Consider the following 18,209-nt stretch of genomic DNA (forward strand, 5'->3'; position numbering starts at 1 on the left):
ACAGTAAGTGCTTTAGAAAGCATTATGCACAAAAAGCAAGAGCTGGGTGTAGTAACGAGTGCAATTTTACATTCCCATCAGAGCACGGCTGATACTGCTGAAGATAAAATTTATCACAAAGCGATCATTTGAAATCCATAAATGCAGCTACACACTGAAAGTTTGCCTTGAGAACCATTGCTGTACATTTAACAGTATGTACAGAATACTCTGTTATGTGTTTATCTATATTTAGGTATAAGGGTCCCTGTGTTGAGGCCCCTGAAGACCTGCAGTCACACATCAACAAGTATCAACAAAAGAACAACTACTGGGCGCTCGGGTGGCACGGCGGTCTGTTACGCTAGCCCATAACCACTGAGATCAAGATCTGAGTTCGAATTTTAGCAGGTGCTGGCAACCGGTCGGGCGCCTGTGTGATTGGTTAGTGCCAGTTTCACACAAGCTAATGCCAAGCATCAACAGTGAGTGTAAAAACAGTATAGATGCACTTTGTGTGTATGCAATCTCTACCACAACCATCATTTAAAATGGACCCAAAAGGACCCCCTCTGACCAGATAATATCCAGAGTAACCTCCAGAGTGCAGCACAAACAGCAGCTAGATGGGCTGGGAGTGACTCAGTAAGGTCCTGGTAGGTTGTCACAGGTATCTGGTATCTGGAGCCATGCTGACTGCAGTGCATCCCACAGCTGCTGGAGGGTGCCTGGGGGAGGATCCATAGAGTAAACACGACGACCGAGGTGGTCCCACAGATGCTTTATTGGGTTCAAGTGTGGGGAATTAGGGCCGGTGTAGTACTCGGTCATGCTCTTCCAACCGATGTCGGACATTTCTAGCTGTGTGAAGTGTGACATTGTCTAGCTGGAAGATCCCATCCACCCCAGGGAAGGCAATTTTACCCATGGTACTTTTACCCATGACAGCAACGAGGGATATATGTGCAGACAGCCTGACTTTCTTCATGAGCTACAAGCTGCCGCCGTCGAAAGTAGGATGTGGTCATAATAATGTGACTCGTCTGTTATAGCTGCAAGGGGAGAACTCTCTATTAATGCCCATGGTTTTGGAATGTGGTGTCAAACAATCTCATAGTCAGGTGTCCAAATACAAATCTCGGTGCTATTGGTTGTCCAGACATCTGCATAGATGTGTTTAGGCTACTTCTGAACAGTTGGTATGGTCAAGGTGGTGCAATGGATTAGCAAAAATAATACTTTAGGAAAGTAATAAGTACAACAGTTTGCAGTTTCCGACAAGCAGCAGGGTGGACGTTCTTGCTGGCGGCCATTTACACAACTTGACTGACCACCGGTCCATGATACGAAACACCTCACTTGGTCTGAGCTTTACTAGTTTTCAAAAAGTCTATTGTAACATAGGTAGTGAAAGTGGTTGTACTTTTAGGACTTGGTTTCAGCAGCATCTCTGTCTCATCCAAAAATGGAGGTTTTGTAGGTGACTCCACAGGGCTGTTCAGAGGTGTTTGCTGTCTATAGGGGGATTGAACAGGTGGGAGATGATGATATTCAAAAGACCACACATCCACAGCTGGTAGCGGCTGGATGACCGGTCGCTGTTTGCCATGGCTAACAATTAGAGCGGTGGTGCGTGTTTCTGACGACCACTTCTGAGCGGCGATGTTCTGGTCGTTCGTTGATTTCCTGAGTGAAGCTGGAACTGTGTTGCTTGCTGGAAAGTTACTGATAACCTTATTGTCCCCTTGGCATGGCACAATATTGTCAGAGTCGCTATCCAACGGCAAGGGGGTTTGGATCCAAGGCTGGAAAAAAAGCAAAAAAAATGTGTTCAGTGTATTTGCTTGTGTTACTACAGAATCGAAAAATTTATTAATTTCTATATTTGGGAATGGGAGGCGGTTTGTGGTCCATTGGCATTGGCTGTCGTTCATTATCAATTAAAGCCGGCGATTTCCGGAGACAGGAGGTGGAGTGAAGTGGCTTTATGCAAATTAGGAGAGAGGTGATGTGGCGATTACCAATAGAAATTGAGCATTAAGCAATTAAACAATAGTGAATCATTCCTGTAATCAAACGTTTAATTCATTTGTAAATAATTTAGGGCTTACTTAAATAAAATGTGCATTTCCCCCCCCCCCCCAAATCACTTGACAAATTGGTACCTTTTTAGCATTCTCCGAGAGCCACACAGACAAAGTACCATGTCCAGGGTTGGGAATCTTCACGCTCAGATATTTCTTACGTCTGTAAATGCAGTAAAAATCGTTACAATACTTCAATTACTGAGGAAACTGAGTATGACACCAATTATAAATCAATATCTGCAGTCACTCACATCATCAAAGCAAGCACCGCTAACACGGGCAGCATGGTCAGTCCAACACCGCAGCCAATTATTACAGTAAGGAAAAATTCACCTGGAAAGGGGAAACATTGGTCAGTAAGAAGACTATTTGGCTAAATGGACGTGGACAACCTTTGTATTGGTTTTAGCTGCACTTCACAGGTGTGCATTTTCCATAAACACACAATGGCAGTACAGTGGGCCATTATAAAGACCTTGGTTCAGAGGTGTCAAACTCGATCACAGAGAGGGCCAAAATTAAAAGCTGGGAATATGTCGAGGGCCAAACGGGACTCAACATTTATTAAACAGGATGAACAGGATATTGGATAAAGTGCAAACAGAATATACATTTAGGTAGGCTACATTCTTCTTTTATGAATATGTGTGAAAGCCAGATGATTGGCACCTTTCCTTTCTTTCTTGGCTGCTGTCTGTCCATGTGCTTGTATTTGTCCTGGCATTTTGTCTCGTAGTGCCGTCTTATGTTATATTTTTTGATTCTGACCCACGTCAGCGCCACAATCAATGCAAGCTGGTTTACCGCTAATGTATGTACAGTGGTGTTCAAAAAAATAGCAGTCCAACACCATTAACCTGATAAATCACTGTTTTAGTAGAAGTGATATTTCTTACTTACAAAAAAAATTACTTGAAAGTGTAGTAGAGTAATGAAAACAAAACAAACCCAACAATTAGGATATGCATGCCACTCATTCTGAGTAATGAAAGCATTGATTGAAAGGGGCTTGTTCAAAATAATAGCAGTGAGGAGTTCAATTGGTGAAGTCATTCATTCTGCAGAAGAACGGGTGTCAATTTTGGCCCTTATTTAATGTAGGAGGGTGGCAAATGTTGCACAGGTTGGTCAAAGCACATTTCCTTCTGAAATACTGGGTAAAATGTGTTGTTCCAGGCATTGTTCTGATGAACAGCGTACTTTGATTAAAAAGTTGATTGTAGAGGGAAAAAACATACAGAGAAGTGCAGCGAATTATAGGCTGCTCAGCTAAAATGATCTCAAATGCCTTAAAGTGACAACCAAAACCTGAAAGACACAGAAGGAAGCGTGGAACTACTGTTCGAATGGATCGAAGAATAGCCAGAATGGCAAATACTCAGCCAATGATCACCTCCAGAAAGATCAAGGAACATCTGAAGTTACCAGTGAGTACAGAAGATGATCAAGTGAAGCCAATTTACCAGCAAGAACTCCTGCAAAGTCCCGTTGTTAAGAAACAGACGTTTCCTGAATGGGTTCAAATTTCCCAAAGAACATATTGACTGGTCCAAAGAGAAATGGCTCAACATTTTGTGGACTGATGAAAGCAAAATTGTTCTTTTTGGGTCTAGTGGCCGTAGACAGTATGTCAGACGACCATCGAGCACTGAATTCAAGCCAGAGTACACTGTGATGACAGTAAAGCACGGTGGTACAAAATGATGATATGGGGATGTTTTTCATACCATTGTGTTACGCCTATTTATCACATACGAGGGATCATAGGTCAGTTTAAATATATTAGAATACTTGAGATGATCATGTTGCCCTATGTCGAAGAAGAAATGTCCTTAAAATGGGTGTTTCAACATGACAATGACCAACAATATCTTGGTTACAGACAAATAAGATTGAGGTAATAGAGTGGCCAGCCCAATCCCCTGACTTCAATCTCATAGAGAACTTGTGTTCTGATATCTGAAACGCGTTTTTTTGAGGCAAAACCAAAATTGCAGAAGAACTGTGGAATGTCGTCTAATCATCCTGGACTGGAATACCTGTTCAGAGGTGCCAGAAGTTGGTCGACTCCATGCAACACAGATCATGGAAACAATTGTTCTGCCACTAAATATTAGTTCAGTAATTTAAAGTAAAGTGAAACCTCAAACATTTTTTTCAGTTTATAGATAATTTTTTTGAGTTTTTAAAGAAAAGTGCTGGCACTGCTATTTCTTTGAACAGCCTAATATTCATTTTTCTTAACTTTCTGTAAAGGATCGACACAAACTGGCTAAATTTTGTTAATGTTTTGATTTAGAATTGAAGGTGGAGTATTTTCAGTGCATTTGCATTTATGGAAATAAAAGTTATTATAATGATTTTGTGCTTTATTCACTTTTTAAAAATCACTGCTATTTTTTTGAACACCACTGTAAATAGATATTCCTGCTGGCTGGGCGTCAACACGAACAACAATTGAGTTGATTGAATTACTAGTCCAGTACCTAAACCACTAGGCTACAGCTGCCCATTCAGGTGTCCACATACTTTTGGCAATGCAGCGTTTACATACACTTGTGGAAAAAAAGTTAATATTTACTGTACGGCTTTGTTGAGAATGTGATAGGTTCACTCTTAGAAGTTGAACTTCTTGAACCAGCCATGATGAAGACAGTGTAGGCTGTGCTGGGCTGGAGGTCCTCTAAAATGACGCTGTGCTGCTTTTCACTCACAGTCACACCTGTGCAAAGAGAGCCAACTAAGTACAGTGCATCGAAACAATCCAAACCAAGTAAGTAGCATGCATTAAGAAACGTATTCCACTTACTTCTGGGTTTTGATTTGTTATGCGCTATGTAAAACACTGTGTAGTTCACAACAAACGCGCAGCACTGTGTTGATAGTATCGGTGACCAGCTGATCTCAGCCTTCCTGTCACTGATTGCAGTTACTTTTAATGTAGCCACTTTTGTTAGATCTACAGAAACAAAGGAAATTAAAACATTTTAGTAACACATCCTACTTTGGTTTTGCATAGTTAACTGAATTTAAAAAAAATCAATCCAAGAAATTAGACAGACAACATTTATAATTGGGCACTGAGGAGGCCCTAGATATAAAAAAATAAATAAATAAATGTGCATGCTTTGTGGGTATATAAGGTGTGTGATAGGCTGTCCGCACACATATCCCTCATTGCTGTCATGGGTGAAAGGGGCGATTTATCACAGTTCGGGCCAAGGGTGACAGTATTTCTGAAACTGCACAGTTTGTGAACTGTTCACGTGCTGCTACAAATGGCACCATTGTGAATAAGCGTCATGGAAACTGCAGAGCACCACGTGCCATTGATGTGAGAGGTGACCGTCAGCTACGAAGGTGCGCGAGGGCGAGCAGCTCACCACCAGATTAAACCAGGGGGGTACCAGACGTTTGTCTAAACAAACAGTTCAGCAAACCCTACTGTGTATGGGGCTCTGAAGCAGATGGATGGGCACTGCATCTCTGCTAATGAAGTTACATAGGCAGAAAAGCTTCAATTTTCACTGCAGTATCGAAACTGGACCTCCAATGATTGGCAAAGGGTTGCCTTCACCGATGAGTCACATTTTCTGCTTCATTTGCGTGTGAAGTGAGAAACATCAGAGATCAAACACCCTGCAACCACTGCTAGAAGAACTCAAGCTGGTGGTGGCAGAGTTATGGTCTGGGGAATGTTTTTGTGGCATTCTCTGAGTCTATGCATCTATGTGGGAGGCAGACTCAACCAATTTGGCTATGAATCCATCTTTGCAGATCACGTACACCCATACATGCTGATTGTCTTCCCTGGGGCGGATGGAATCTTCCAGCAAGATAATGAGACATGTCACATGGCTAGAAATGTCCGACACTGGTTGTAAAAGCTTCCAAAAAGAGAAGTGCATTCTAAAAGCAATCTGGAGTTTTATTTAGGAGGGAAATAAATCCACACACTATTATTCAGTGATAGTATTATTATGTCTGTATAAATCATTAAATATAACAATTAATTACATCAGTTGCAAGACCAGAATCTGTTAAACTGATATTAATATATGCTATACGGATACTCACTTCCTTCTTCGGCGTACTTATGAAGTCTGGCCTCCTTTCCAGGGCCGTTTTCATACACTGGGCTTAGTGAGATGGTGTATAGAGTGAAGGGCTCACCTAGCATTCCAAATAACAGATTATTCCCATATCAAAAATATTTAAACATGAGCAGCATTTGTTTAAAGAGTTTATGTACCTTTCAGGGTGAAACTGGTTTCTCGACTATGCTGCCACATGTGATTTGTACCGGTACTGTTCCAGACTATTATGTAACCACTGACAGGAGTGCTGGGCTCCATCCATGTGAGGTGGATTTCACGATGTTGGACGAACACGCTGACGTTACCAACCGGAGGTAAATTTACATCTGACCAGTGAAACACACATTTGATTAACTAGCTAATCTAATGTAATTACATATAACTGCTAAAGTATCTACAATCACTAGTGATTAGCAACCACATAGGTGCACTTTGTAAGTATTTAATTATAAATTTTAGCACATATTTTACTACATGTATGTAGGCGGCACTGTGGGTAGCACTGTCGCCTCTCAGCAAGAAGGTCCTGGGTTTGATCCCCAGGTGGGGCGGTCCAGGGCCTTTCGGTGTGGAGTTTGCATGTTCTCCCCGTGTCTGCATGGGTTTCCTCTGGGAGCTCCGGTTTCCTCCCACAGTCCAAAGACATGCAAGTGAGGTGAATTGGAGAAACAAAATTGTCTGTGACTGTGTTTGACATTAAACTTGTAAACTGACGAATCTTGTGTAACCAGTAACTATTTGTCCTGTCATGAATGTAACCAAAGTGTGTATAACATGATAATAGTTCTGTCTGTCAGTGTAAGAGGACAATCACATGATTTCCAGTGACCTGACATTATATAAGCACTGTTACTAATGGTATAAAAGCAGCCCTTAGAGATGTCAGCAATTGGGAACTGATTACATAATGCATTGCATCCAGACATCGTTACACATTGATGTGATTAAGCTTCCTAAAGTGTTGTGTATTTGTAAGATTTAATGACTTGATAAATAAACTGGACTGTGGGTGCTCAGGTGGCACAGCGGTAAACCGGTCATCAGCAGTACAGAGGAATTGACTAGATTGGGAGGGAGAATACAAAAAAAAAAAACTAATTGTTATCAAGACCCAGAATTAGTGGATCGGAAGCAACAAAATTCACAGAGATTATAAAGCAATGGTGCTTAGTGCTTCACCCTGTCCTGGCTGCAGAGGATGCCACACAAGCACAGACCTGAACAGGTGTAGGAGTGAGTGTTTTTTTTTATTATTTTTTTTATTATTTATATTTTATACATTATTATTACATCTCTCACCTTCTGCTGTGCTGGGTACCTCGATGGAAGCTTCGTTCAGACTTGTCTTATTATAAAGTGCAGTCACGGTTAGCATGTGGGCATGTTCGTCTACAGTAATAAATTCATGATTCCGGGACGTATTAAAGCATCTGGATTTAACGAATCTCGAGTTGTGGTGGCACACGCGATACTCAATAAAAGCTTCACAGGACAGAGGGACGGCCTAAAAGATAGGAAAAAAATATATGCAATGATATTACATATATTCACACGTATAGTGATTAAAATCTTTATCTTTAAAAATTTTATTTACCTTCCACATAAGGTGAACAGTTCTGGTCCCATCATCTCTTAAGATACTTTCGGGCCTAAAGAGTTGGATCTGAACTGCACTGACTGTTAACAATAGCAAAATGGGAACAGGTTTTACATTCATCATGTTATCTACCAAGGGCATGAAATTATAAATCTGAAATATTTCCCACCGGCTATTTTATTATGTTCATCTATCTTGTGTGTGCAGTTGTGGCCAGATGTTTTAAGACTGAAGCTGAGACTGAGACTTTGGCTTTCACAAAGTTTGCTGCTTCTGTGTTTTTAGGATGTATGGGGTAAAAAGGCGGAAGCATAAAGGGCAACTATAGTCAATAATTATAAATGTATGGTATGTGTAGCTCATAACTAGTTAATTAATTTAAATACAAGCAATTGGGAAGTATATATAAATAAAGTGGACCATACCATTTCCCATCTCGTCTGCTTGTCTTTACTCCCATTATGAGCTGCGTCTTCATTAAGGTTGCAGCTGCACAAGGCAGATACAGCTCTGTATGCTAATGTAAACAGCTTCCTATATAGCTTGTTTAATGCACTTTATCGCTATATAGCTTGTTTAATGCACTTTATCACTTTATATAGCTTGTTTAATACACTTTATTGCTATACAGTGGTGTTCAAAAAAAATAGCAGTCCAACACCATTAACCTGATAAATCACTGTTTTTAGTAGAAATGCTATTTCTACATAGCAAATAATTTACTTGAAAGTGTAGTAATGAAAACAAAACAAACCCAACAATTAGGATATGCATGCCACTCATTCTGAGTAATTGAAGCATTGATTGAAAGGGGCTTGTTCAAAATAATAGCAGTGCAGAAGAACGGGTGTCAGTTTTGGCCCTTATTTAATTTAGGAGGGTGGCAAATGTTGCACAGCTTGGTCATAGCGCGTTTCCTTCTGAAATACTGGGTAAAATGGGTTGTTCCAGACATTGTTTTGATGAACAGCATACTTTGATTAAAAAGCTGATAGTAGAGGGAAAAACATACAGAGAAGTGCAGCAAATTATTGGCTGCTCAGCTAAAATGATCTCAAATGCCTTGAAGTGACAACCAAAACCTGAAAGACGCAGAAGGAAGCGTGGAACTACTGTTCAAATGGATCGAAGAATAGCCAGAATGGCAAATACTCAGCCAATGATCACCTCCAGAAAGATCAAGGAACATCTGAAGTTACCAGTGAGTACAGAAGATGATTAAGTGAAGCCAGTTTACCATCAAGAACTCCTTGCAAAGTCCCGTTGTTAAGAAAAAGACGTGTCCTGAATGGGTTAACATTTGCCAAGAACACATTGACTGGTCCAAGAGAAACGGCTCAACATTTTGTGGACTGATGAAAGCAAAATTGCTCTTTTTGGGTCTAGTGGCCGTAGACAGTATGTCAGACGACCATCGAGCACTGAATTCAAGCCAAAGTACACTGTGAAGACAGTAAAGCATGGTGGTACAAAATGATGATATGGGGATGTTTTTCATACCATGGTGTTACGCCTATTTATGGCATACGAGGGATCATGGATCAGTTTAAATATATCAGAATACTTGAGCAGATCATGTTGCCCTATGTCGAAGAAGAAATGTCCTTAAAATGGGTGTTTCAACATGACAATGACCCAAAACATCTTGGTTACAGACAAACAAGATTGAGGTAATAGAGTGACCAGCCCAATCCCCTGACTTCAATCCCAGAGAGAACTTGTGTTCTGATATCTGAAGCGCATTTTTTTGAGGCAAAACCCAAAAATGCAGAACTGTGGAATGTCGTCTAATCATCCTGGACTGGAATACCTGTTCAGAGGTGCCAGAAGTTGGTCGACTCCATGCAACACAGATCTCAGAAACAATTGTTCAGCCACTAAATAGTAGTTCAGTAATTTAAAGTAAAGTAAAACCTCAAAAAAATTTTCATGTTATAGATAATTTTTTGGAGTTTTTAAAGAAAAATGCTGCACTGCTATTATTTTGAACAGCCTAATATTCATTTTTCTTAACTTTCTGTAAAGGATGAACACAAACTGACTAAATTTTGTTAATGTTTTGATTTAGAATTGAACGTGTAGTATTTTTAGTGCATTTGCATTTATGGAAATAAAAGTTATTATAATGATTTTGTGCTTTATTCACTTTTTTAAAATCACTGCTATTTTTTTGAACACTACTGTATATAGCTTGTTTAATACACTTTATTGCTTTATATAGCTTGTTTAATACACTTTATTGCTTTATAAAGCTTGTTTAATACACTTTATTGCTTCATATAGTTTTTTAATACACTTTTCTGGTGTATATAGCTTGAACTGCTGGTGCTACCTCTTTTCAGGGGGGTTCAAGTATTAATTAGGAGGGTCAGACCCCCTATTTCCCCCTGTAATTCAAACCATTCATACAAGGTAGAATAACCTATTAATGTGTTCATTGAGATGAAAAAAAGATTCGAGCTCAACACTTCTTACCATTGACACTAGTCACTGCTGTAACGTCTTTGCTCCATTCACTCCAGATGGTACCCCGCAACTTACAGCGCACAGAGACATTGTAGTAAGTACATGGTTTCACCTCAGTTAACTCGTAAGCATTTGCTGCGATTACATGTTTCATTACAGGCTAAAAGACAAGAAAAATCACATGTGGAAAATATTTTAGTACTCCAAATGGAACTCATTCTGCTTTAAAAAATGACAAAAACAGCTGTACTTTTGTTTATGTACAATTGTTTTGTAAATGATAAATTATTAATAGGGTGTTTTAATTCATAGGATCATAGAATAGCACGAAGGTCCTGAGTTCAATTCCCAGATGGAGCGGTCTGGGGGCTTTTCTGTGTGGAGTTTGCATGTTCTTCCAGTGTCTGTGTGGGTCTCCTCCGGGTGCTCCGGTTTCCTCCCACAGTCCAAAGACGTGCAGTCGGGATAATTGAAGGTACTAAACTCCCCCTAGGTATGAGTGTGTGTGTGTGTGTGTGTCAGGGTTGAGGTAGGGCTTTTTATTTGCATCAGCCACGTTATCCTGGTCAGAGTTGAGGTAGGACCAGTTTTACCAGGAAACACCCTGGACAGGGTGCCAATCCATCTCAGGGCTTCAGCCATCCCCCTACCCCCTTCCCCAGACACAGCCAATCATATCCGTGTAGACAGCACCAATGAGAGACAAACCTAGATCTCAGTGGCGCTGGTCTAGTGTAATGCTGTGCCACCTGAGCACCTGAAATACCTGACGTAACCACTTTATGCAAATCACATAAACCGCAGGCTTTTATGACTTCACAGCATTAGGTAACAAATCAGTACTCACTACTGCATATGAACCATTTTCATGCAAGCGTACTTCACACTCCCAGTCATTTTCCCGTGGCTGATCTTCGTGCTTCCAAGTCACTGAGAGAACATTTGACTTAGGTGCCACCTGTACATCAATTGGTGGATCGATTTGAACTAAAGCAAGAAACATACAGGATCAGTACAGTTTGTTGATTGATTTGCTGAATTGTTTTTTGGCCATATATAAGTGCTTTAGCCTTTCTTACAATGTAACTTTTGACAATTCCCACCCACTCAAGTCTCTTTAACACAAGACAGTTACCAAACTGGAAGAGTGAGGGGTAGCACATACTTCCTCCGAGGCACATCAGTACCTTTATTTGAACTACAGTTTATACAATATATCTTATATTGGGATAATCAATAGGACCCAAAGCCCTACTTACCTATAGAAGTTAAAATGCTTTCATAAAAAACTTGGTCTGAGTGACTCTGTCCAGCAGGACTCTCTGCACTCACAGTTACACTCAGACTTCCCATTGTAAAAAGAACGGAAAATTTGCAGATTTTTCCTCTACATTCACTGATATCCTCATTATTATTGGATACCCTGTAAAAGCACAAAGAGGAAACAGTAACCCATAAGGAATCAGCTGTTTTAATAAAAACTGAAAATCAAAATGCTTAGTCATGTCTTACTTATAATGGACGGTGTATTTTGTATCCGCCGTGTTTTGGTCGTCCCATGTACATGTGACCTGGATGTTGATATCCATGTAGTTTACCTTTGCGATACATGAGACATTTTGGGGACTGCTGGGAGGCACTGAAAGAGAGTAAATTATTTGATCGTTTTTATACTTTTTTGACTTCAGTTTTATTTTACCAGCTAATCACTTACTTGTTGCTGTACTAGTATTCTGTACTAATGGATTAATTCAATTTTGTAGGCAATTAAATAAATTAATTATATTTTAATTATATTTGGTAGGATAAAAAATTTAATATTGTGCCCCATTAGAATGTTTTGGTCATATTGCCCACCCCTAGATGGCATGGTGGCTAAGTGGGTAGTACAGTCGCCTCACAGCAAGAAGGTCCTGGATTCGATCCCCAGGTGGGGCGGTCCGGGTCCTTTCTGTGTTGAGTTTGCATGTTCTCCCAGTGTCCGTGTGGGTTTCCTCCGGGTGCTCCGGTTTCCTCCCACAGTCCAAAGACATGCAAGTGAGGTGAATTGGAGATACAAAATTGTCCATGACTGTGTTCGATATAACCTTGTGAACGGATGAATCTTGTGTAATGAGTAACTACCGTTCCTGTCATGAATGTAACCGAAGTGTAAAACATGATGTTTAAATCCTAATAAACAAACAAACAAACACTACATGGTCAAATGTACACTGTCCATCTACATTGTTTAATTTTTGGATTTAGCCTTTTCATACATATGCATTCATTAAAAAGTGCATAAAGTCTAAGAGCATATCATACACCAATGCTCTAGCATTGTAAATCACACTTTACCACCAGATCTGGGTTGGCTGATGCCAGAATAACCCAAATACATAGAGTTAATGGTAAACGCTAATGGAGAACTCTGACCTCTGAATTGAAATCTATATTAATTGCAGTATATGTAGTGTATAAACCATATTTACAGGCTGTAAAGACAATAAAAAAAATTGTGTTTTTTAACTGAACATTAATTTAATACTTACAACACGTTCTGATGAAGGTGCCGTCCAACACTAACCCATCCAGATAGCATTCCACTCTGGCTTTTTCCACAGAAAGATTAGAAATCAACACCGAGGAGAAGGTGGAATTGAACTGATAAAACTTGCTGTCTATTATTCGATTATTAAGTTTCCAGTACACTTCTTGGAGATTAACATTTGTCCAGTTGCGGCAGTTACTGTTGAATGGTGCTTTGTAGAACACTACTACGTCTGAGCCATACGGGACAATTGAATTCTTCGGCGACACATTACACAGCTCCTGACCTGTAGGGAAACGCAAATTATTCAAAAGCTCATCCAGATGATGCATATATGCATGGAGGTTTGCTATGGCAGACATTTTTAGATTTTCAGTGGACAGCCCCAGACCACCACACTACCACTACCTGTTTGACAGTTGGTATGATAGTGGAATGTCAAGTCAATTTTATATGTATAGCACTTTTTACAAGACAATGTCTCAAAGCAACTTTACAGAATCCAGGACCGACAGACCAAAAACCCCTGTTGAGCAAGCCATAGGCAACAGTGGCATTAAAAACTCTCAGAATTACAGGAAGAAACCTTGAGAGGAACCAGACTTGGGTGGCCTTGAGAATAATTTGAATGAAAACCATACATACACAAAATTAACTTGCACTAAAAGTTAGACTTAGCGAAAAGAATTAACAAGCGATTAAAGTTCTTCATTATTCAGTCCAGTCTGTGATAAAGTCCGTAGTGAGTTCTGGACCTTTTTGGTGTAAACACACCAGGTCCATCACGTCTAGCAGGAGCGGTGTGAGCCTTTGACTATTTTATCAGCTCCACTTACCATATAGAAGCACCTTGTAGACTTGGGTGGCCTGGAGAATAATTTGAATGAAAACCATACATACACAAAATTACAATGTAGTCCATCTGTTTCTCTACATACTTTGTTAGCCCCCTTTCATGCTGTTCTTCAATGGTCAGGACCCCCACAGAGCAGGTATTATTTAGGTGGTGGATCATTCTCAGCACTCCAGTGACAATGACATGGTGGTGGTGTGTTAGTGTGTGTTGTGCTGGTATGAGTGGATCAGACACAGCAGTGCTGCTGGAGTTTTTAAATACCGTGTTCACTTACTGTCCACTCTATTAGACACGCCTACCTAGTTGGTCCACCTTGTAGATGTAAAGTCAGAGACGATCGCTCATCTATTGCTGCTGTTTGAGTTGGTCATCTTCTAGACCTTCACCAGTGGTCACAGGACGCTGCCCATGGGGTGCTGTTGGCTGGATATTTTTGGTTGGTGGACTATTCTCAGTCCAGCAGTGACAGTGAGGTGTTTAACCCTTTGATGCACAAGCTAAGCAAACTCCTTCTAATGCACAACATGGGTCAAAAATGACCCATATTCATCCATTCAAGAATATTTTCATATGCACATTTGTCAGTTATTCATGTATTTGCTGTCTTAGCTAATAAAAGCTATCTATACTAGAATATGTAAACAGCTAACAAGCAAATAGTATTGGACATATTCAAGATTCAAGAGCCTAATCTTTGGTTGTCTTTCAAAAGATCAGTAAATATGTTTTTGACTACAAACACTTACAAATGTCAGTAGTTTCTGTCAAAGTCCATAGTAAATACATATGGGTCATTTTTAACCCATGTTGTGCATTAGGAGGGTAGTGATACAAAAATTATTTTTATTAAAAAAGTTAAAAATATAAAACTGAAATAAGGATTTGTGATGATCAAAAACAAGTTAATTGAAAAATTCATGGAAGCTTGAATGACGAAATTAATTTATTGCAAAGATATAGGAAATAAAAACTCAGTTGGGTCACTTTTGACCCAGGTTGTGCATCAAAGGGTTAACAACTCCAGCAGCGCTGCTGTGTCTGATCCACTCATACCAGCACAACACACACTAACACACCACCACCATGTCGGTATCACTGCTGTGCTAAGAATGATTCACCACCTAAATAATACCTGCTCTGTAGTGGTACTGTGGGGGTCCTGACCATTGAAAAACAGCATGAAAGGGGGCTAACAAAGCATGCAGATGGACTAGTCAGTAATTGTAGAACTACAAAGTGCTTCATGGTAAGTGGAGCTGATGAAATGAATAGATAGATAGATGGACACTCACCTGTACACACCGCTTGAAGAATTATCACCATGATCATCAGAGCAGTCTGCATTATTAGCTTATTATTCCACCCGTATTAAAGTAAATCCGCAATAGTCGGACCCCCCTGTGTGCGCTTACCTGTTTAACAATCTTTAGTGTGGAAACATGACTAATCACTAAAATAATATGTAATAAATTCATTAAAATCCGTAATGATCCGACACGCGTTACTCGCTGATCTTGCAGTCGCTACAATCTAATCCACGCCTGGTTCAGTGTATTAACCCTCATGCACCAGCTCTGAAGAACAAAACAATCAGAAGAGCCTGTTGAGGAGGTAAAAGCTGCTGCCTGCGTTGCGAAACTAACGTCAGCAACTCCGGAATGAAGTAACACGTCAGTTACAGCTCAAACAGCGAAAGCTTTTAGCCATTAGAGACGAACGTGAGGTAATATTACCACCACAGAAAACCAGTACAGTACTAATGTAACCAAATATTCAAACAAAATAATAACAGCCTGAACAAAAGAAATTAAAGCTTAAAAACCTTCACAATGTTACAAAGTCAAACTTAAAGCTTCTAAAAACGCGCAAATCCTTCCACTAATTCAAGACTGTAATCACAATAAACATATAGAAGCACTTTGTAGTTCTACAATTACTGACTGTAGTCCATCTATTTCTCTACATACATTTTTAGCCTGCTTTCACCCTGTTCTTCAATGGTCAGGACTCAGGACCCCCACGGGACCACTACAGAGCAGGTATTATTTAGGTGGTGGATCATTCTCAGCACTGCAGTGACACTGACACGGTGGTGGTGTGTTAGTGTGTGTTGTGCTGGTATAAGTGAATAAGACAGCAATGCTGATGGAGTTTTAACCCTCTATTGCATGACATATGAAATAATGGAGTAAAAAAATATTTGCACCCATTTTGTTACCTTCCATAAAGCACAATTAAAAATTATAATAATAATGTAAAAAAAATAATGATAATAGGGGTAGATTTAAGTATGTTACTTTGGCACAACAATGTGCAATAATGGTAATAAATTGAAAATGTGCATTTTATTCAAAATGTATCTTTTTACTGTATAACAAATCACATTTTATGAAAGAATTGATTAAAAAACTACATGTAGAAGACCATTTTTACTGAAAAAATAATACAGTTTGTATCAGCTGTAATTTTAGTGGTGGTTTGTTACCAAAAAGCAACAATGCGCAAAAAAGGAATATCAATTTTATTCATTCATTCTCAGTCCAGTCTTTAGGCTAGGAAATCCCACAATACATAAAACCAAATTTTTATTGTCCATATCACTGCTGTAAAGAACTGAAGAACAAACACTGGATTATTTAATATTAAAACGGAAACTATTTACAGGGGTCCAATTCATTTTTAGTCTACTGCGTGTGGAAGGAAAAGAAGCAGTTTCTGTCAGGAGTTTGACACAAAAACACATCACATTTCATGCACTTGACCTTGATTATGCCATTGCATCCAGGATATTTACACCTCCCTCTGTTTTCACTGTAGACAGACCAGTGGTCTATGCGGTCCAGACGGATTGGTGCGGGGGGTACAGGTGCAACCTGGCCTCGTCGTCTTTTCAGGTCTAGACCTGCCTCCACACTAAGAGATGGCCTTCCCCTTTTGCTGCAAACTGTGTCTTTTTTGCAGAGACAGCCTGCCACCTCAGATTTAAAATCCAACAAGCTTAACTGCTCCTTTTTTTCCACACCACAATCAATGGAATCTCTTCTGTAGAGCAGCCAAGCTTCCACCATTATCATGTCCATCATATGGAAGAAGAGGTGATGATACCACTTCTTGGATCGCACTTTGGTGCGATACAGTGCTATCAGGGAATCGAGGATATCTACTCCGCCCATGCTTTTATTGTAGATAGATACAATGTTGGGACGTACCACCTCCACCATTTCTTGGGTCTTCTTGTCCCACCTCTGGACCAATGTGGTGGGGTGGGCTGCTGCATATGTACTTAGCAAAATGACTGAACGATTATCATACCACTTCACTGCTCTCAGGTAGACTGCATCATGTTTCGTTTCCTTCTCTTCAAAGGTCCCTCTTCCTTTTTTCTTCATCGTTTTGTCATCAGTAAAGGTGCAATTTGGCAACCTTTTGGATCGCACTGTTCCAACACTATGGATCTTCATCCTCTCCAGTTGCACTTGTAGGTCAATGCTGCAGAACCAGTTGTCAAAGAACAATTTAAAGGACTGGTTGGTGGGAATGACTGAACACAGCTTCAGAACTATGTTGCCACTGGCTCCAATATCTGGCTTTCCTTCAGCTGGAGTGATGGTTCCAGTGTAGACCTCAAAGTTGTGAATCATGCCATTACTGTCAGCAAGAATAAATATTTTATATCCCCAGCGTTTTGGTTTTTTTGGATTGTACTGTTTTAACTTGCTTTTGCCCTTGAAAGGCACAATCTTTTGTCATGGAATCCTCAATCCACTGTTGCATGTTGTTGCTTTCAAGCAACACAGCTATTTTATCAATTTACAAAATATATATTCAAAGAAAACATAATCAATGGATGAAAATGAAATCAGAACTTACCCAAAATTGTGAAAATATTTTTTAATTCTTGAAAATCTTCAGGTAAATGTCACTTTTACTCAGATTTCTGGAGCTGAAAGAATATGGCTGCTACGTGTGAGCACAGTTGAGGAAAAGAGGTTGGAAAATGGTGGGAAAAGTCATGTGATCAAATATAAGCAGACTATTGGCTTCCTTTGCTTCCAACAGTTTAAAATGGGCATTTTTTATTGGTGTATGTTTTTTTGAGATTGTGATACTGAGTGAAAATGAGTATGTTACCCTGAAGCAACGCCATGCAATAGAGGGTTAAACACCTCACTGTCACTGCTGGACTGAGAATAGTCCACCAACCAAAAATATCCAGCCAACAGTGCCCCGTGGGCAGCGTCCTGTGACCACTGATGAAGGTCTAGAAGATGACCAACTCAAAAATCGTCTCTGACTTTACATCAACAAGTGAGACCAACTAGGTAGAAGTGTCTAATAGAGTGGACAGTGAGTGGACACGGTATTTAAAAACTCCAGCAGATCTGCTGTGTCTGATCCAATCATACCAGCACAACACACCCTAACACACCGCCGTCAGTGTCACTGCAGTGCTGAGAATGACCCACCACCGAAGTAATACCTACTCTGTGGTGGTCCTGACCATTGAAGAACAGGGACAAAGGGGGCTAACAAAGCATGCAGAGAAACAGATGGACTACAGTCCGTAATTGTAGAAGTGCAAAGTGCTCCTATATGG

General features: G+C 40.0%; 1 protein-coding gene across 1 annotated transcript; it reads right to left on the reverse strand.

The window, feature by feature from the left end:
- Positions 1 to 43: 43 nt before the first annotated feature.
- On the reverse strand, positions 44 to 17,253 carry LOC134332934 (granulocyte colony-stimulating factor receptor-like). Its single transcript, XM_063014769.1, has 15 exons — positions 16,407 to 17,253; positions 12,754 to 13,042; positions 11,739 to 11,852; positions 11,486 to 11,649; positions 11,074 to 11,213; positions 10,236 to 10,386; positions 7,758 to 7,840; positions 7,463 to 7,667; positions 6,319 to 6,489; positions 6,144 to 6,239; positions 4,876 to 5,025; positions 4,648 to 4,788; positions 2,318 to 2,399; positions 2,145 to 2,226; positions 44 to 1,784 (listed from the first exon to the last, which is right to left on the reverse strand). The coding sequence occupies exons 1-15, from the start codon at positions 17,251 to 17,253 to the stop codon at positions 1,335 to 1,337; spliced, it is 3,165 nt and encodes a 1,054-aa protein (XP_062870839.1). The 3' UTR covers positions 44 to 1,334.
- Positions 17,254 to 18,209: the final 956 nt, after the last annotated feature.

This window comes from Trichomycterus rosablanca, chromosome 18, assembly GCF_030014385.1.
Source record: "Trichomycterus rosablanca isolate fTriRos1 chromosome 18, fTriRos1.hap1, whole genome shotgun sequence".
In the NCBI taxonomy this organism is placed as follows: domain Eukaryota; kingdom Metazoa; phylum Chordata; class Actinopteri; order Siluriformes; family Trichomycteridae; genus Trichomycterus; species Trichomycterus rosablanca.

Bases quoted from the DNA above. Each gene is read 5' to 3' on its own strand.
- LOC134332934 (XM_063014769.1), bottom strand. From the start codon at position 17,253: ATGATTCACAACTTTGAGGTCTACACTGGAACCATCACTCCAGCTGAA. The intron at 6,490-7,462 runs GTGAGAGATGTA...TTCACTGGTCAG, and splicing joins GGTACCCAGCACAGCAGAAG to ATGTAAATTTACCTCCGGTT. The intron at 1,785-2,144 runs GTACCAATTTGT...CTTTTTTTCCAG, and splicing joins TCTCGGAGAATGCTAAAAAG to CCTTGGATCCAAACCCCCTT.